Source organism: Dromaius novaehollandiae, chromosome 13 (genome assembly GCF_036370855.1).
Source record: "Dromaius novaehollandiae isolate bDroNov1 chromosome 13, bDroNov1.hap1, whole genome shotgun sequence".
NCBI lineage: Eukaryota > Metazoa > Chordata > Aves > Casuariiformes > Dromaiidae > Dromaius > Dromaius novaehollandiae.
In genome coordinates this window covers 2,208,874-2,227,861 of record NC_088110.1, presented here as the reverse complement: position 1 = coordinate 2,227,861, position 18,988 = coordinate 2,208,874, and the positions used below count along the sequence as shown (strand labels likewise).

The window sequence follows — 18,988 nt, the reverse complement described above, 5'->3', positions numbered from 1 at the left end:
AGCCACCCCCAGTCTGGAGCCTCCTCAGGGCACCCCAGGCTCGGCCACCCCAGCCCACCCGAGCATCTCCCGGCTGCCAGGAGCGCCGCTCATTTGCACCCTCCTCGTCGTCGTTTGGGCAGAACGTGGTTTCCTTTGGTGCGCCGTCCCACCCCGCATCTGGCAAATTTTTGTGCAAAATGAGTCAGAAATGGGCTGCAAGCCGTGAGGACATGCTCCTTGTAGAGCTCACAGGCACCGGGGCGCGCAGACCCCCAAGCAGGGGAGCAAACAGCCCTGACCCGACCATGCCCATTCAGTACAGCTTTGCCATCAGGCCCTCCAAAACCTTTAAACTCATGAGTTTTACTCTCTTTTGTTCAAAAAAAAAAAAAAATCCTTTTTCTTTTCTGCTTTCTAAGCCTGCAAGCTGCACTAGCTTCAAGTTATTGCACGCAAGCGTCAGTGCTGGCTAATTCCTTTGTAAAATATATGCGGCAAAGCAGAGTTTCTCACCCAAAATCTGGCAACGGGGACTTGCAGGAAGCTTTTGTTTTGTTTTTAATTATTAGTTCATTATGCCGTCTGCTGGGTCAGGTTCTAAACACTGTTTTGTTTTCTGGTTTTCATTGCGGTTAGGACAAAAAATGCATCTAGCTGGCTATATTTTTGTAGTTGTTATTCTGTTGGGCTGACTGTAGCAATTAAAGCTCTAAGGATGCACAGAATAGGGTGAGCCATGCAATAAAAATAGTGAGAATGTAGGCAAAGTTGCAGTTAGGCTGTTTTGAATTATTTGCATTTGAATGTTTGCTATATCCAGCAGTGTCCTCATTCATATAAAACATCAAGAATCATTGCTTCGAGTGGCTGCTGTCCCTTGCAGGTTATTTCCCAAATAAACATGAAGAGTGGTCGGAGTCAGCCCTTATCCCTGTGTCTCTCACAGTATTTCTCACCAGATCTTACATTTCACATGTCATTAAAAAAACAGCCAAAGCAAACATGCACGTGCTTGCTGAACCATGTGCATTTAGTACACAGAGTTATTTGGCATTCTTCTGTGCCGCTGCAGTATCTATTGTTATTGTTGAGTGCAAATCAGGTACCACAAAAACATTTGGATGCATAAAAACCCAGACTCTTGAGGATATTGCAAACACTTCTCCTATGTGGTGTCCCACCGGGGCCATAAATTGGGTGAGCGTTCACGAGCTCTGAGCTAGTAGGAAGGCTTGTGCATGAGGATGGATGTTCCGAGAGCTCTGTCCTCCCCGGCTGCTGCTGAAGGATGCTAGGCAGCTCTTGTGCAATCGCTGAGGAAGCCTGTTTGCGTGGGGGAGCAGGATGAGCTGCTGGAAGGTGATATAAGGCGTGCGGCAGGGAGAGCGAGAAGGACCCATGGGCCGTTGTGGGTGGATGAGCTTAGACTGGCCTGGCAATGGTAAGTAGAATGACAACGGGTGAAATCTTTCTCTTGAGGATGCTGGTGGGATCTCTCAGGATCCTTACTGCTGAAGCCACAGATTTGTTTCCCTAGCAAGTAGTTTGCAAGTAGACAGCACCTCCTGTCTCACTAAAGCAATGGGCAGAGCTTCCTAAATCTGTCCAGATTATCATGCTGAGCTGGAGATGAAAAGGGTTGTGATCCCATCAAGGGGGCTCTTTGCCCAGTCCTTTCTACCTGTGCAGAGGCAGGCAGGACTGGACTGAAGCACCCCCAGCTCCATAACCTTCCTGGTGGTGGGAATCAGTCTTTTTCAGGGGCTGTCCTTTGGGAGTAATGCCCTACTGAGAGGGGTGCTTCCACCCGGTGTTTTGGGTCTCCAGAGCTTTGCAAAGCAGGTAGTACTACTCCTGCTTTGCTGCAATGAGTAAGGAGCAGAGCTGAGAATAAATCCTCCTTGCCTAGATTTTTGGTGGTTGCAGCTGCTTGGTATAGGCTGCGGGAATATACAATTTGCTGCCAGACTAGAACGGAGGTTTTGCACTTTACTTTGCCCTATTCTAAGTGCACATGCAAAGTGCAGGGCAAAGGCAGATCGGAGCGTTGCTCTAGCCAGCAGCCCAAGCTGACTCACATCCATGTTTCTGATAAGGAGACTCCAGTTTTGAGGGCTCATCCAGCACCACGCTGTTAATTTTTCTAAAGAAATCCGATATCTGACCTAGCAGGGAAGATTTGCTGAGCAGGGAGCGTGACTTCATTGACTTTATCTGTAGCTTCATGGCATACATTTCGGTTGTGTTCAAGGTTTTTTTTTATCCCATTGTCTCCCTTGTTCTGGATATGGAAAAGAGTTGCTGGAAAAGCAAGGATCCTCTTGCAAACTCTAACTCTTCAAAAGAGAGCTATGGTGAGGAAAATGGAAAACTCATTTCCTCTTTTGGGAGCCTGGACTGATACCTCCACTGTGTGGTTTTACTCAAAGTGCTGTTTCATACTGAAATACAGCTTTATCATTGTCAGCACGGATGTGCTAACCTGAAGACTGGTTTCTCCCACCCCTTCTTTCTGGAATAGGTTCAGTTCTACACCATCTAAATTCAGGACAATATTTGGCCCTCGTTTTAGCCTGGTGGACTAAGGGGTTTTGCTGATCTGGCCCTTGGGGGTAGGAAATGGCTTTATGCCATTGAACCTGTAGTTATTACAGAAAATGCAGTACAGAAATCATTGCACCCATGCTTGAGGATTGGCTCTTTCTGAATGATTAAAAACATCTCCAGCAAGCATGCTAAAAAGCTGAGTAACCTGCTTCTTTTTACAGGATGGGACTGTGACGTATTTGCTGCTGCTCTCTACCCTCTGCCTGGCTGGCTCTGAAAACAACAAGAGTGAGTCTCCTTGTATACTGTCCCTGTTGGGTTACAGCCAAGTAGTGTGGAAAGAAGAGGTCAAATCCTTACCTGATCTGCATTCAGGTTGCCCATTCAGGACACTACTGCAGCTGCTAAAGGAGGACAATGGAGTGGTGCTCAGGAGGGCAGGAACTGACTGGGAAGCCAGAGCTGGCAAAATAAGCAGAAGCTTCAGGTGCTCCATCCCAGCCATACGTGGTCTAAAATCCATGGAGATGGGCACAGGCACTGACATGCCACCATGCTCTGTGGTGACTGATGGAAAGCTCCATAGCTCTGATCTAGATTACAGAAACAAGGAAATCCAGCTGTGCTTAGAAGGTCTGCCAAGCTCTCAGTCACACAAACATCTTTCTGGGCCGGCCAAGGTGGGAGGTCCTTCCTCAGATGTGATAGCACAGTGGCAACTTGCCCCTGTTGTGGCTAGAAGCAGAGATCTCAGCCCTTGTGAGCTGGGCAGCAGATCACACTGCAGGGAGTTCACTCGAGTGCATCTTGTAGGGTAAATATTCTCGCTGCATTTCAACTTTCTCACATTGCTGTTGCTATAGCTGAATTGATGAGCCCACATGGCAGAAGGGAACAGTTTGCCATCCGTCTCAAGAGAAACCTGGATGCCTGCCTGCCAAACCCATGCCAGCACCAGGGGGACTGCCAGGTGTTGGAGGACAGACCAATTTGCAACTGCAAACCAGGCTTCACAGGGGCATTCTGCCAAGGTAGGGCAGGGGCTGGGGATGTCCGTGAGCCCTTCCCAGTCTGTCCACAAGCACCAAAGAGAAGGGTGGAGGGAAGGATGCGCTGGTGTTATCACCGTTCCTAGTCAACAAGGGCCTATGTCTCCACTGAGGGCTCCACAAGCGCAATCCAGCTACTGGTCCAGGTGCATGCATCCCCACCATGTCCTGACTGCAGGCTGGTACAAGCCCCAGCCACATGCCATTCCCCTCCTCCCCAAAAGTTTTAATTCCTGTATGAAGGAAACCTGGACTGTCAAGAAGCTGTGCTGTGGTGTAGCTGTGTCAGGACACCAGGGCATGTTGCAGAGCACAGCTGCTTTGTAGGCTCACCACAACCAAATGGACTCCAGCACAGGCATGGTGAAGGCTACTTCCAGACACTGGTCAAAAACTGTGTCTTGTTCATCTGAAGCAGAGGATCGCTGTCCCTTTCTGGTTCCCATGACAGATTGCAGTGATTCTGTAGACAGCCCATGCAGAGGGAATCAAACCCACAGCATCTGCATTTGATCTCTTGAGCTTAAGGATGGTGTATACTCAGAGTAGCAGTAGCTGTGGACCTGTACAGGTCTTAGGCAACCAGTAGGAAATGTCAGAGCCACATTAAGTTCTTCAGTTTCCCAAAGAGCTCTCTTCTGCTTCTGTCCAGTGTCTCTGAAGGCCCCTAGCAGCAGCTTCCAACAAGGCTAGAATGAAGGTCCCTTGAGCTTCTTGGGACCATATCATTTCATAGCTGACCTAGGGCTCCTTCAGGCCTCTTCCTTATTGCTATTGCAGATGGCTTTTTCCCCCAGATGTGGTACTGAGGTTGGCTTGCGAGGAAGAGCACATGAAGATGATGGTGAGGAAAGAGGTGTTTGAACTCTTGAAAATCCCCCAAGAGCTTGTCCACTTGAAGAACCAGGCATGCAAGGTCTCAGAAAGGGAAGAAGAGGGCGAACTATTCTTTGCAGCCATTCTCACAGGTGAAAACCACACTGCCTGTGGATCAGTGATTCAGGTGAGAACGCAGCACAGAGCCTGTCTGCATAGCCCTGGATTAACGTGTGAGACGAGCAACCATGCTGAGTAGTGACAGCAAGAGAAAATACTGGTGGCTTTTCGTTTTATCTCAGGGGCTGTAAAGTCCTTGGAAGGTTTCCATGAGGGCTATCAGAAGGCTTTTCTACCCCTACCAAACTGCTGCTGGCAACACATCTTGCCCTGTTCAGCAGAGCATGGGAGTCTCAGTGTACTATTTAGCAGATGGTAACAGCCCTTAACTTTGTAGCAGCACCCTCTAAACTCTACAGTCCTGGCTATAGCCCACTGATCCCTCCCTTAATTCTTCAGAGCACACTGCCGTGGTGGAGTCTGTCACTTGCCAGGAGATGGGTTTGACATGGCCAGTCATGCAGTGGGGAGAGTCCTTGAACTGCCCTTTGCTGGGGTAGTGGACCACTGTGAAGGGTCCCCTTGAGTTCAGGGTTCTCTAGATCACTTGCCATGTTCTCAAGGGCCAGGGATGATGCAGGGAAAGCAGTGCTCCAGCTCTGTGTTGCATAGGAGAGCTGTCTTACCTTGCATCTGTATCCTGACTATTCCAATGAAGGTTTCCATTAGCCCCTGGACATATGGTTTGAACATGCAGAACCCCAACAGACATCCAGAAGGCCTGGAGCAGAAGGTACTCAGCTATTTCTTACTGAATGTACCCAGCAGACCCAAAAAAGTTGCACCCCTGTCTGAACTTGGGCTTGGAGCTTTGTGTATGGTTTTAGGAGTGGTCTGAGGACTCAGTTTCTGTGTCGTTCCAGCAAAACAGCTCCCACGTGTCATACTCCAACGTCATTGAGTCAGAGCGGAAAGCGCGTGGGGGTGTGATCTCCCGAAGTTTTCAGCTGGAGGTACATTTCGGCTGTGTCTATGCCTACGAGCAAGTGGTGAAAGTGCCCTTCGCTCTCACTGCCATCGACAAGTGAGTGGTTTGTCTTACCTTGCCTTTGACACGGTATCTTCTGGCCTGTGGGAAAACAGATGCCTTCAATGAGATGATCTGCAAAGGCCCTGGGGAGGCAGTAAGGAGCTCTGAGAGCAATGTCACATCAGGGTTCCTCCCTTCTCTCATCCTTGACAGCCCCAAGGAGGGGGATATGCACATGCTAGTGAAAAAAAATAAGGGGAGGGGTCTGGAAGATGACCCCACCTTGTGGAGTTGCAGGCTGGGGACTCCTTGGGTCACCTTCCTCCTAGCCCTCACTGCCCAGCACTTCAGTGGGAATCCTTGAGTAAAACAGAGTCTGAGCAGAGTAGACCCCGGAGCGTTCCTTGCCTCTGTCCTCACACTGCACAGGTGTACCAGGCTGGGAGGCAGCTCAGGCCAGGCTCTCGGTGAGGCAGTGGGGCTCCAGTGGGAGGGAAGGGAGCAGAGGAACTTCCACGTACGATGAGTTAGTGTGTGCAGGACCTTCATCTACGCTGGTGGTTTGACTTGTGCTAGTCCATCCTGCCTTATTCTCATTCTGTTCATGAGCTCTCTGCTCCTCTCCTCTCAGGCTGGTGCAGTTTGTGGTCAAAGAAGGGCACTTCAACGTGACTATGAGACTGTACAAGACACCCTCCTACCTCCAGCCCTATCACCACCAGCCTGCAGCCATCCCCATCACAGACACACTGTATGTCATGCTGAAGATAGAAGGGCAGCACCAGCTCAAGTACTTCCTCCTGAGTGTTGAGGACTGCTGGGCCACGCCAAGTTCAGACCCTTACCAGGATGTGCGGCACGAGCTCATCAAGAAGGGGTGAGTGGTGCCTTTCTAGTGTTCCTGGTCTCCTTGCCACAGACACCACGAGCACAGGCACATGCTTTTCCTAGGTGCTGTGGACAGGTTGTTGTGAGAGAGCAGTGAGCAATGAGTCAGTCAACTGTTTCCCAGGCTTGAACAAGTGCAACAGCCCAGCAGATGAGCCCCCTAACTGCTCCGAATTGAGCCGCTCTCTCCTAGTCTTGCTCTGCTTGCAGTTGGGCTACCTTCCCTCAGCAGCACACCCAGCACCACTCCAGGCCAGCTGGGAAGGCAAAGGGCAAGGGTGGAAGGGGAGGGCATTGCTGTGGTATGCAGAGAGGTCTGCTAAAGAGGTCCACATTACAGGTGGCTGTGGCCAAGCTAAAGCTAGTAACATGAATATCCAGGCTCACTCCCACCTTGCAGAACAGCTGTGGCACACAGAGCAAAACACTAACCAGCTCCCTACACTGGTGGCAGCTCCTCCCTGTGCTGGAAACACAGGGAGCCAAGGAAGCCCATCCCCATGAGCACTGAGACAGGTGTACTCCTGTTCATCTCTGCCTGGGGGCTGTACCCAGTTCCTGTGTGCTCTGGTGCAAACTAGAGCTACTGGTATCCCAGGCTGGGTGCTCTCCCTCATTTTCCCTTGCTAACTCAGCCATCACGTCCCAGGTGTCCCCATGATGAGACGGTGACATACCTCAACGCCATTGGAGAGAGCACTATGGCCAAGTTCAGCTTCCAGATGTTTCAGTTTGTTGGTTACTCAGAGGTGTTCCTGCACTGCCGTGTCCGGCTGTGTCTTCCAGACAGCCCAGAGCCCTGTGCCAAGGTGAGTTCTCCCTGCTGTCTGCACTGTGCCCTGGCCTGGCAGGGGGAACCTCCCTTCTCTTGGCCTGCAGTCTGGAGAAAGGGTTCTGCTCTGGCCTCGGGTACCTCAGCACAATAAACACTGCCCAACAACAGGAGCTCACCCCATGGCCCTGAACTAAAGTTACAAGGGCTTGAACCCACCGGGGAGCCCCTTTCCCCCTTCTCTCCTGTCCATTGGGTACCTGTGGGAGAAGACTTTTACACTGGGACTCAGGGAGGACCACACTAAGGTCCCTTTAGAAACCAGCTCCTTTCTCATGCTCTGGGATATCAACTCTTTCCAAGCAGAAGCCCCAAATGTGCCTTCTCCAAGAGGAGAGCATCAGGAAAGATCTTCCTCTTAGCACGCTAACTGGGCAGGCTTCTCCCCTGCCCTCTGGTCCCATCTCCCTCCCTTTGCTTTGTTGACAGCAATGCTCGAGGCACTCAAAGAACAAGCGGGCACTGGCAGATGACTACAATAAGATTGTCTCCTATGGGCCCATCCACCTGCTGGCTGCTCCCTCCCCAAGAGCAGAGACCCTCCACTCTAAGACTGACCAGAAAGACTCCGGGGGTATGTATGTCCCTCCAGGGAGGATGGGATCAGCTCAAAGACCCTTGCAACTGTCTAGGTAATACCACATTATTTAAAAGGACTGCTAAAAATCACTGCCCTGCACAGGAACGTGGAGTCTTTCAGGTATTATTTCCATGTGCTGCATGCTCCAGAAACCAGACAAGCATAGAGAGACTAGTGCTGTATGAGCTGTTGCCAAATGAGGCATAGGACAGGCTAGGCATGAAAGCAGAGCTGGAAGGGATCAAGAGTCAGCAGGCTAGAGGTCCTGCACCTGGGGTGATGAAGGCTGCTTTTTCAACTTTGACATCAACCCAGCCTCCTTCTGGGAGCTAAGGTCAGTCTAGGAAAACCAAACAACAGTCCAGGAACAGAACTAGGGACAAGCCCACCTACAGTATAGCTCAGAAAGGGAGTGAAGGCCCAGACCTGAGCTTAAATGGAGCCACGGGGCAGAGGGTGTGGGTGGAGGCCCCAGGTGAGGCTGGTCAGGGCAATTAAGGCCTATTAGTGCCCACAGGGCCCTGACAGACCTCCAGCCCCAGGGACTCTTACCCATCACAAGAGATGACCCCCTTCACCTGCCTCCTGTCTCAAAATTCCCACTAGCTGGGAGATGCTGCAATACCACCCAGGGTCTGCTCAGGAGATCCAGATGCATAACCAACCTCTCTTCTCTTTGGCAGGACCCAATATGTGGCTTCCTGGGGCCCTAGTCCTGCTGTGTGTGCTTGGCGTGTTCACTGTGGCTGCTGTAGCCATCACCATGGAGAGACGAACAATGTAGAAAATCGCTGTTTCTGAATAAACATGGCAATAGCAAGTTGCCCGCCTTGCCTGCCTCTTAGCAGGGATTTTGGGTTAGGAGGCAATGGCTATTTTCAAACTGTGCTGGAAGGATGAACCACATCAGGGTGTTTTTGTTCCCTGTAGTATCCCTAGCACCTTCTCATCCTCTCCTGGCCCACATTGACTAGACTTGAAATAAGTACCTGGGAAAGCTGAGGTACAGGGGCAGAACCAGGGTTAAAAGCAGGGCATGACGATGCGTCGTAGGGCTCCGTCCGTCTGCTGTGGGATTGGGCATGCTGCTGTGCCCTGCAGGAGACTAGCTGCAGATAGCCCGGCTTCTGCGCTTTGCCTAGTGATTACGGGGAGCAAATGCAGTCACTGGTTTTCCCCAGGGTCTTTCTTACATTGGCAGGATGGTGGGTTTTGGAAGTAGTAGTCATCACAGCTCAGAGCAGGGGAATGAGACATTTCTAAAATAGAAAAAATTTCTAAAATTTCTAAAATTTCTCCTTTGTAGAGAACAAATTTCCAGAAACATTGAATGCAGGGGAGAGGTCCTTCCTTCCTGCTTTTTCCTGCCCAGAAAGAATCACCTGGAAATGTGGGGAGATTGAAGTGTTCACATTAGCGATTTGCCCACCAAAACTCGACTTTGCTTGGTTCTTTGTGACACAGATGATGTAGCATTAGCACAGAGAAAGTGCTGTTCTGAGCGTGTGTGTGTGTGTATTTCTTCCTTCTGAATACTGGCAAATGAACCTACTGCTAGAAAGATTTTTGCACATCCTTAAAATAAAGAAAATAAATATTGTTGGCTTGTAACCATCACAGACTAAATTCATAGTGCTCAGACAGCTGATAGAGATTTAATACTAAAGCACAAATACAGAAGAGACAACTGTTTTCCCTGGCAAGATGGTTGTGTGTTTATGTGCAGACGCTCAGGCAAACAGTGTGAAGAACCCAGTGCAGCTCTGAGGAGCCATGGTGCAGCTGGCTGAGTGCGTAGGAATTGCAGCTGCCTAATGCTTGAAGTGTTGAAATAAAGTATCCTCACTGAGATCATTTTAGTTGCAGAAAACATCTTGCAGGATGGAAGTACAGCAGCCTTTGTACTTGGAAGTACAGTATAGCCCTTGCTCTAAAAAATCTGTCACGGTTCATTTTGAAGCTGTATTGCTGAGAAGTCCATGGGGTTTAGCTTTTTTCTAATCCCCAGACCTGAACCTCCTGGCTCTGGGCAAGTAAATTCCCCCCGACTCAAACAATCTGCAAAGTCTGGGTACAGCAGTGATACCAGTCTCCAGGCTGGTCCAGTGCCAAACTCTGTCTCTTCTGCTGGGAGTAAGGAGCTAAAACTGGGACTGCTCCATCCAAGTTGAATGCAGGCAGCTCGAGGGCTCTGCTCTCCTGGCAGGTGTTCCTAGGAAACGAGAGCTGAGGGCCATTTCTGAGGCAATGGGAAAGTTGTTGCCCAGAGGGACTTTGGCAGAAGGGATGTATCCAGAGCTCCTCGCACAGAGGTACTTCGTGATGCCCAAGGCAGACTACTTGGATATGGCAACCAAAGCGAAGAGCCCTGCTATCGGGGCTCACTCCCACTGAAGGGGAAACTGAGGCACGTGTCAGGACCCCGGAGCTAGGCTTCTCTGCCAGGGTCCCCAGCTGCTTTCCCAGCCCTCGCTCTCCGGAGGGAAGCTACGTCCCTTAGAATAGAAGCTTGCTTGCAGTGGGTACACTAGATGGCAGGGAGAGACATCCGGCCAACAGCTAGTCCTGGGAAACAGTTGTGGTTTTGTCGTTTCTGATGATATGGGAGGAGGAGCCAGTTGCTTCTTCTTTCTTTGGATAGTACAGGACAACCAGCCAGATGAATATGAAGACACCTATAGGGAATGGGAAAAAGACACTGACCAGCAGCAGCAAGAGAGGGTGGAAACCATCCTGCTGGGAAGCTTGCTGGCCCCAGTGGGATGCACGTGACCCTGATCCAGCTCATTCCCTGCAAGTACTTTTGCAGAAAACAGTTCTGAGCTCATTGCTGTTAATTCCAGGGGGGATTTCCCCCCCCCTTCCCTCAGCTCATTCCTGCTTCTTCAGCAAGGACTCCCCATATTTAAGGTGACAAATTCAACTGGGACTTGCCCCAGATGGATCATGTTGTGCCTCTGCCAAAGAATGGATTCACTGGAGGAAATGCTCCCAGGTAAAGAGTGGATGTGGGGTGGGAGCCATGACTGCATTATTGCTAATTGCCTCTTCCTCCAAGTATCTTTACAGCCAGCTCAAGGCTCAGCACTGATTGCTGGGACCTATAGTTTGAAAGTTTAGTTCAGCTTTAGTTTAATATAGTTTAAAAGGAAGGGCACCTTGGTGCCAGGGCGCTGCCTTAGGACCACTGGTCCAAGCACTGCCAGGTTTGCTCCTGCCTCTCCCCATCTTCATAGCCCAACCCTTAAGAGCCCCATGCTCCCAAGCTTCAGGCTGGCCCCTGACCTTGGAGGGAGTTCAGGATGGTGAAGAGGTAGCGCATGGGCACAGAAGTGTTGCCATAGGTGAGGAATGCCAAAGACCAGGTGGCTCCCAGCAAGCAGAAGAGTCCTACTGCCATCAGGCCCACTTTCCAGGCCTTCCTATTCTCCTTTGCAGCCCTAGTGCTTTGCAGCTGGTAGTTCTTCCAGGCCACCACCCCAAAGATCACTGTGTTGAAGAGGAAGATGAGGCCAAAATAGCCGCAATTTGTGATGTAGTGGACCATGACATGCTCAGGACTGATCCAGCACCTGAGAAAAAACAACATCAATGCCTCCAGCTGCTCTGCTCCTCCAGACTGTCAGAGCAGCATCCATGGAAACCCCCCCAACACCTCCTCAGGAGGATAAGTTTTGGGATGCGACAGTCTTCCCATTGAGAAAGGAATGCGGGAGATGCCCTCATGGCAGATTCTTCCAAGGCCAGAATGAAGCATTGGAGATGGGAGTGCAAATCTGCTTTTCTTGTGCTCTTCAGCTAAAGTGGAGGAGTGCACAAGGGAAATCTAACTGGACCTCGGATATTTTCCGTGGACATGATAGAGGAGGAGGCTGGGTGTGATGACTGAGCTGGTCCTGCCTGGCGTAAGGTTCCCTTCTCTGCTGAGTGTCCTGGCACTGTGTGCAAGCAGCCCTGCACTGTGAAAGTCCTGCATGAGCAAGTAACAGTTGTCAGTGTGGCTATAGAAAGCCACTCATTTTTAATCAAAATTAGGGAAGAGGAAGCATTGCGTAAAGCTGAGCAATATAGACACAAAGCTCTGTGGTTACTGATTTACCTTTCCCCATGCCAAACAGCCATCTAGTCTCTATGAACAATTACATAAGACAGTGTCACTCACAAGGAGAATATGGGCTGGTCATCTATACTCTGAATGCTATATTTTCCATAGCTGCCAATGCTTCCTGCTACAATGACCACGAGAGCAGGGAAACCTGGAAAAACAAAGTAGACAGGAATGAAGGGGGACAGAAATCCAGGAGAAAGGTGAGATGGTCAGCTTGGGTTCTCTGCTTTTTCCTTGCTACTCCTCAAGGTGCTGTTCCCTAGGAAGACGGGGTTTAGAGAGAGCCTCAGAGTGCACAGGTTGTAGGGGGCACAACAGATGGTGCTTGGACATAATGTGGAGAAGATGCTTTTTGTAGGAAACAGCTTTTGGTAGGAGGATTTGAGGTGTGGGCACTGCCCACTAAACTTTCTGCAGGATCATTTGCTTTGTTGATGCCCAACAGTTCCTGCACAGGTGTGGTGCTGGGGAAAATGGGTTTCTGACAGAGGGAAATAATGAAAATCCCGGAGGACTCTCCAGGGATTTCACCTGCTGAATAAGGTAGGTAACTTCAGTCTTCAGCAAGATGGAAGATCCTCTGTAGGAGCCATCCCAAATCCCCCCTGGGCAGTGTCATTTGCAGTACTGAGTCCATATAAGACATTTCCTAGCTCCAATCACAGCATTTCAGAGCTACGGAGGGGGTGGGGCGCTTTCTCTCTCCCTCTCACTATATAAACCTGTTCACCGTCTGATTTTAACTCACTGGCAGGACAGAGAGCTTCCCCAAGGGACTCCAGCTCGTGGTGGAAGACACAAGCCAAGGTGGCTGTGGGAGCAACAGGACTGCTTTCCCTAGGCTATGGTACCCCATGCCCCAAAAAACCCCTCTTGGACTGCAAAGAGTCCTACCTGACCCCACTTGGGCTCTGCTCCAGCCCTCCTCTGAGAATGGCATCACTGCACCACTCCCCAGGAGGAAGGAGACCCACAGGCAGCACTGCCCCAGCAGCGGGGAGGAGAGCCGGGGGAAGAAGCAGGGGCAAAGGCACCGGCTGGGGCTAGGTACAAACTGAGAGCAAACTTAAAGCAGTGCCACTGCCACATTCCCTCACAGGTCTCGCCCAGGTCTGGCCATGCGCTTTGAATGACCCCGGGCAGATGGTGCTTACCCCAGCCAACGATGCACAGCTTCACCAGGTAGTGCTGGATGTAGGTGCCAAGCACTTTGACGAAGAGGAGGTAGAGATGACAGCCTTCCAGAGCCATCCAGGTGAAACAGCAGAGCAGGCAGTAGTGCATGAAGCCCCCCATGCCTTTGCACAGCCCTGGCTGGCTCATGCTAGAGATCCAGTTGTTGAACAGGAAGGTCAGGTTGAGAAGGAACACGCTGCTGATGAGGTTCATGTGCAGTGCCATGTTGATCTGGATGGTTTCGTCAGACTTGAACTTTTTGTATGTGCACCTGAGAGACATCACAGGGAGCAGAAAAGGCAGAGGGCATGGATGGTGAGCATGACAGGAGAGAGAGCATGGATTTCGGGTGAGTCGGGGGGCAGCATGTGTTATGGCAAGAAGGGAGTCACACCAGGAAATGCTGATGGGAGGAGAGAGGGGAGACTCTAAGTCCCTTGCCTGGGACACCAGCCACGTGGCAGCATTGCTCTCTGAGCACCCAGTTCCACTGCCCTGAAAAACCACCCCTTTCCCTGGAGGACAAGTAGGTCCCAGCATGCCCAGGAGCATGTGGGAGCTAGGTACGCAGAGGCATTAGGCCTGAGCGCACCAGGTCCCACATCTCTCCTGTCCCTGAGCCTGACAAGTCTCTGTGGAGCCCCAGGATGCAGCTGGGCACATCCTACCTTAAGAAGATGTAGAAGACAATGGAGAAGACTGAGAAAACCACGGTTACCCCACAGCCAACATTTGCAATAATCATCAAGGCTCGTGCTGTGGACCTGTCCAGAGTCGGACTCTGCCAAACACACACATATATTGAGTTAGATAGGCCCAGAACCAGCCTAGAAACCCCATCTGCATCTACTAGAGTTATGGGGCAGTGGTCTGACAGGGAGCTGAAGTAGAGATAACAGTTAGTGCTGCAGTGACATCTCTGCAAGCCCAGGTCCCTCAGGTTAGAGCAGGGGCAAGAAGGTCTCTGGAGGGAGCAGGGAACATGGTGGCTCTGAGAAGATCCAACCTCTTTCTGGGGTGGGGGGAAATGAGAGATGAATTAAGGTTATGATGGATCACAAGCAGTCTCTAAACCTCCAGCTGGGAGAACAGATCCCTAAATCTTGCTGCTTTGACAGTTTGCAGGCTGCAGACCATTTCCATCCTTTACATCCTCCAGTGACCTACTCCTGCCCTCCAGGTCATGAGGCTATGAGTTTGATTTTAGGACGATGGCTTGTGAAGAGGTGAGTCCTGGGCTTTTCTGGGAGCGGATACAATTGCTTGTCCCTGGAAGTGCAGCTATCTATGATACTTCAGGCATCAAACGGCCAAGGGGGAGCGGGCAGCAACAGCCAGGGTAAAAGCAGGAGCTGTACAGAGTAGGGTTGTCACCAGGAGGAGGGTGAAGAAGGTCAGATGGTCACAGGAGCAGACTGTCCCCTTGTCCCCGAGCTGAGTGACACATCCACTGGTGTTCCAGCCTCCTCCCTGGCCTGCAAAAATACGTGGGGAAAGCACTGAGCATGAGGCAAAACAGCCTCTTAGTGAGTACATCCTGGTGTGGCCAGGATGTAGTCCTGGCTGAGGAGATACAACAGAGCCTCTTAGGGAGAAAGGAGATGGTAGGATGGAGCCTATGTTTGCCTTGGCTTGCAAAGGACATGGTGCACATCTGGAGAGTGGCTTGTCTGCCCATGAAATAGCCATGACTATGTCATGGCATCCTCCTGGCCAGCAGTGAGTAAAGGATGATGTAGTTAGAGAAGAGCTCTTTTATTTAGGCACCTGAATGTGCAAGTGACGTGAAGAGGTTAAAAGGCCCTTTGGGGATCCACCTTGTCCTGTTTGTATAGATAATTGCTGTGTAGCAGCTCTTCCTCATCTAAACCCTCTGAACTGGACCCATCTCTGTGAATTTCAGCGCATAGGCACAACACACAAAATCCCACAGATGATGCCCAGATGAACCCCTTGGCCTTAGATGGTCTCAGGCCTGGGAGCCCGTCTCCAGCCATCAGAGCATCCCCTATCCGCACAAAGCCCCTGGTGTTCCAGAGCTGACAATACATGAAGGCTGTGGTCATGGCAGAGCGGTTGACCCATCCTCATCCCTAGGCCAGAGGTTTTCAGCAATCATTAGAGTCTTTCAGTGCCATGTTTTGATGGTTTTTCCCCAGCAGTCTTTCCCCCTTCCCTCCAGGGGCTTTGGCAGTTTCAGCAGCCCACTCCCAGTCCCACTGAGGCTGTTACCTTTGCTGGGGTCCCAGAAGACGCAGTGGGGGCTCACGTGCTGCAATGGGAGAGAGTGGCAGTGAGCTGGGAGGCCTTGGCGAGAGGAGAGCAATGGCACCAGGGGAGCGGGAGGGAGGGCACAGCTGGCTTACGTGGGGCAGCTGCCCGTGGGTGAAGGTGAGCTGAACAGGGTCCCGGAGTCCAGTGACCCTCCTGTCTCCCACTGTGATGCCCACCACCGTGTTGTCCAGGACATGCCCTTTCTGGTTGGTCTCCTGCTCAGTGAGGGAGTGCTGCGTGAGCCAGTCTGCCCTGGCTCTTCTTGCTCTGCAAAGAGCCTGCAGTCCCCTCCCAGCAGTGGCCAGGCCAGCCCCAGTATGCCCAGGCAGGAGAGGTCCTCCAGCCCCTGCCGAGCCAGCCGAGGGCCCAGTGTGGCTCGCACAGTCCTGCCAGGGCTCACAGGAGGTGCCCACAAAGGCCAGACCCATGCTCTCGTCGCTGGCCGCTGCAGGTAGTGAGCGCCTTCCTTGTTAGTGCCCGGGACAGCCCATGGCAGGAGCAGGGCCAGAGGGATGCTGGAAAGGACAGCTCTTACCTTGAACATGAAGAGCTGCTTGATGTTGAGCACCGTCACCACCACCTGGGCTGTCCGGCTGCTCATGGACTGAAAGAGCTCCCTGGGGAGTCGGATTTTGCTTGTGTTCCCCCTCTCCGTTGAGTTTATCCTCTTGGGGGCCTGCACCAGAGAGCAACGGTGGGAGACTGTTTGCTGGCAGCATCCCACTTGTCCCTGTCACTTCTCTTCTTGGGACCTGCCAGCATTGCTCCAGACTCAAATTCAGCCCTGCCCAGGTGGGTTCTACTTGGTAAAATTGCCAGGAGGGACAAAAGCAGAAGGGGAAAGCCTTGTCCCCAGGCGCTCAGCAGGCGCTGGGGCAGAGCTGGGAGCACACTCCAGGAGTGATCTCCCACTGTCATCCCGTGGGGACATGGTCCCACGACATGCCGGGACAGTGTGGAGTCTCAGGGCTGACAGGAGGCACAATGTCCTGCATACTCCTCCTCTTCCTCAGGCATGTCCTCACGTGGCCACCCTCCCGCCCACCGCCCACTTCCCTCCTGAGGAACCTGGGAAAACTCCTCAGGGAGAAACAGCTGAAGAAACAGGACTCTTCAAAGTACTTCTTCACACAGTGCCTTGTTAATCTGGGGCCTCCTCGCCATGGGATGCTAAAGTTTCTGTGGGTTCAGAAAGCAACTGTGCAGACGACTGGGAGAAAAGCACACTCCGGTACACCGAGCCCTGCTTCCAGCAGTAAGTGAGAGGGCCAAGGGAAGCTCTGAAAGCACACTGGGCCAGCACTGGCCTCCTGGGGTAGCAGACCACAGGAATTGCCTCCTGCAGAGGCCTGGCTTCTTGGCATGAGCTGCCTGTCTGTCAGACTCATTAATGCCTGTTCAGAAGGAAAAGATGAGTATTTCTCACCTCCAAGGGGGAGAAGGAGAAGACGACATCGTGGAGGATGTCTCTGCTGATATTCACCAGCAGCACTTTCACCCCTGCTATCTTCTCGCCGCTGGAGAAGCTTGCAGACTGCAAAAACCTGCAGTGCCGAGAGGGCCATCAGAGGGGACAGCAGTGGGGACGCAGCAGCCTCGGCATACCGGGCCGAGGCCAGCAGGTTGGATGGGGAGGATCAGCCCTTCTCAGAGGAGTCAGTTCTACCATAGCCCCGAGCTAGCACAGGGCTCCCTCCCTCCCTCCCTCCCGCGCAGGTGCTGGTGGGGCAGGGCTGTGGGCTGGACCCCTTGCTCCTGGGGCAGAGGGGACAGAGGGGACACGCTCCAGAGCAGGCAGATGGGCTCCTCCCACCAGGGCACGCTGGGCTGACTCTGTGCGCCCCGTCAGAACAGCAAGAGTGGCCTGGGGCACTCCACCTTCCCCAAGCCCGGTCCCCTCCCGCACCGCCGTGGGCTCACCTACCTGTGGATCTTCTCCCTCAGGCACCTGCAAGCTGGCTTGCTGGCCTGCTGCAGCTCCTTGCACCAGGCAAACAGCATCACGCTCTCTCTGCCTTCCTCCTCCAGGCTGACGGTGGTGTTACAGCAGTTGTAGCTGTTGTCCCCCCTTTTCAGGTCTGGGAGAGGAGGGAACCTGGGTTATTCCCAGAGGGTGCCGCAGCCGCCTCCGCCTTGCTGGGATGCAGGGAACGTGCAGGGAGCCAGGTGAGAGGAGCACGGCTGGAGGCAGCTCTGCCTCTGCCCACCTGGGCTCCAGCCCTTCGCCACTGCGGGAGCCCCGGCCCCGGCAGTACCCCCAGCGGCAGGCAGGGCAGGCACCTTCTCCCCCGCTACAGGGTCAGGGCCACCCCTGGGGTGGTTCAGGGCACGCGGGGCCCTGGCACGGGGGTAGAGAAGCCACTCACCATCACAGCTCTCCTGTCCTCTGGCAGCGTCTGGAAGATGAGGGTGTGGGAAAAAGGGGGGGGAAAAAAAAAAACAGGGTCAGTCCTGAGGTGGCATGGAGTTAGGGATCCCTCTGTGCTGCCTTCCCATAGAGGAATGGGGGGAACTGGGAGAAACTGGCAGGTGCCAGGTTCACAAGAAACAAAAGGAGAGGCTTCTTCACCTGTTTAGTTAAGCTGGGACAATCCTGACTGCAGGCCAGCTTGGATGCTAAAATTGTGCAAGCTTTCAAAAAACAAGTGGACAGATGTATGGGTTGGTAAATTCAAAGAGACCATGTCTGGCTTGAGAGCTGCTCTCCAGCAGCATGTCCAGCCTCCCGCGACCATCGCAAGAGTGATCCTGCGCTGCTGGGGATGGCTATTAAAAGCGGGACCCATCCAGCCTCTGCTCTGGACCCTGCAGGGCAGGACCCTGCTGCAGTGCAGTACAGAGCCCAGCCAAGACAAATCGGAGAGGCTTAGGGGAAAAGCCCTCTGCTCCCCTCTTTTCTTTCCCAGCTCTCTCCGCATCTCAGGAACTGACCCTCCAGCCCGGCCCCGTCCACGTCTCGCTCCCTGCGGGCCGAAGCACCGCTGCGGTCTACGAGACGACCCGTTCCCCCAAGGGTTGCCCAGGCCAAGCCGGCACCCCAGCGCCGGCTGCCCCAGGCGCGGGCATGGCTCGTGCCCCCTCGGCCGCGACTCACCGGCCAGCAGCAGGAGCAGCAGGACGGAGCTCCGGAGCAGGCACTTCATGCTGCTGCGCTGCGTCTCCCGGCAGCCCGGGACCCTCGCCAGCAGCGCTCTGCTCCCTTGCCTCGCTCTTTAAGAGGCTCCCCCAGGGCTTGCGGCTTCTCCTGAGGCAACGGCAGTGTCTTCATTTCCCTTCCGCGAACCCCGCGCTCCTTCCTGTGGATTGGCAAACACCCTGCTCCTCCGACCTCGCAGCAACGCCGATAACGGTCGGAGCTGCTTCTCCTCCCTGCCCTGCCGGAGCCCCTCGCCCCTCTCTCCCACAGGGAGGACGACCTGCCACACCAAAGCCTGCTTTGCCGATGGCCCCCGTCCCAGAGAGAGGTGGGTGATGGGTTAGGGTGTCCCCCGCCACCAGTCAAGCCCTGGTCTCCGGAGCATCCTGCAGGCACGGCGTCTGCGTCCGTAAGCCAGACACCCCCAAGCTTGCGGGTGGCAAGGAGGTGTGAGCATGCGAGGACATAAGGCAAGGCCCAAGTCTGTGGCCGTACGGTCTCTCTCCCACT

At 53.0% G+C, this 18,988-nt stretch overlaps 2 protein-coding genes across 2 annotated transcripts; one reads left to right on the top strand and one right to left on the bottom strand.

The window, feature by feature from the left end:
- Positions 1-1,326: 1,326 nt before the first annotated feature.
- On the top strand, positions 1,327-8,568 carry LOC112985440 (uromodulin-like). Its single transcript, XM_064519510.1, has 9 exons — positions 1,327-1,341; positions 2,751-2,817; positions 3,393-3,560; positions 4,376-4,581; positions 5,378-5,538; positions 6,116-6,361; positions 7,022-7,181; positions 7,634-7,778; positions 8,468-8,568. The coding sequence occupies exons 1-9, from the start codon at positions 1,327-1,329 to the stop codon at positions 8,566-8,568; spliced, it is 1,269 nt and encodes a 422-aa protein (XP_064375580.1).
- Positions 8,569-9,429: 861 nt separating this feature from the next.
- ADGRG3 (adhesion G protein-coupled receptor G3) lies at positions 9,430-18,553 on the bottom strand. The gene is made up of 13 exons (XM_026104056.2): positions 18,437-18,553; positions 17,709-17,738; positions 17,267-17,420; positions 16,769-16,886; positions 15,878-16,018; positions 15,435-15,557; positions 15,301-15,340; positions 14,443-14,543; positions 13,737-13,849; positions 13,047-13,339; positions 11,947-12,040; positions 11,070-11,356; positions 9,430-10,459 (listed from the first exon to the last, which is right to left on the bottom strand). Exons 1-13 carry the CDS (start codon positions 18,483-18,485, stop codon positions 10,344-10,346), a joined length of 1,659 nt encoding a protein of 552 aa, XP_025959841.2. The 5' UTR covers positions 18,486-18,553; the 3' UTR covers positions 9,430-10,343.
- Between the last annotated feature and the right edge of the window lie 435 nt (positions 18,554-18,988).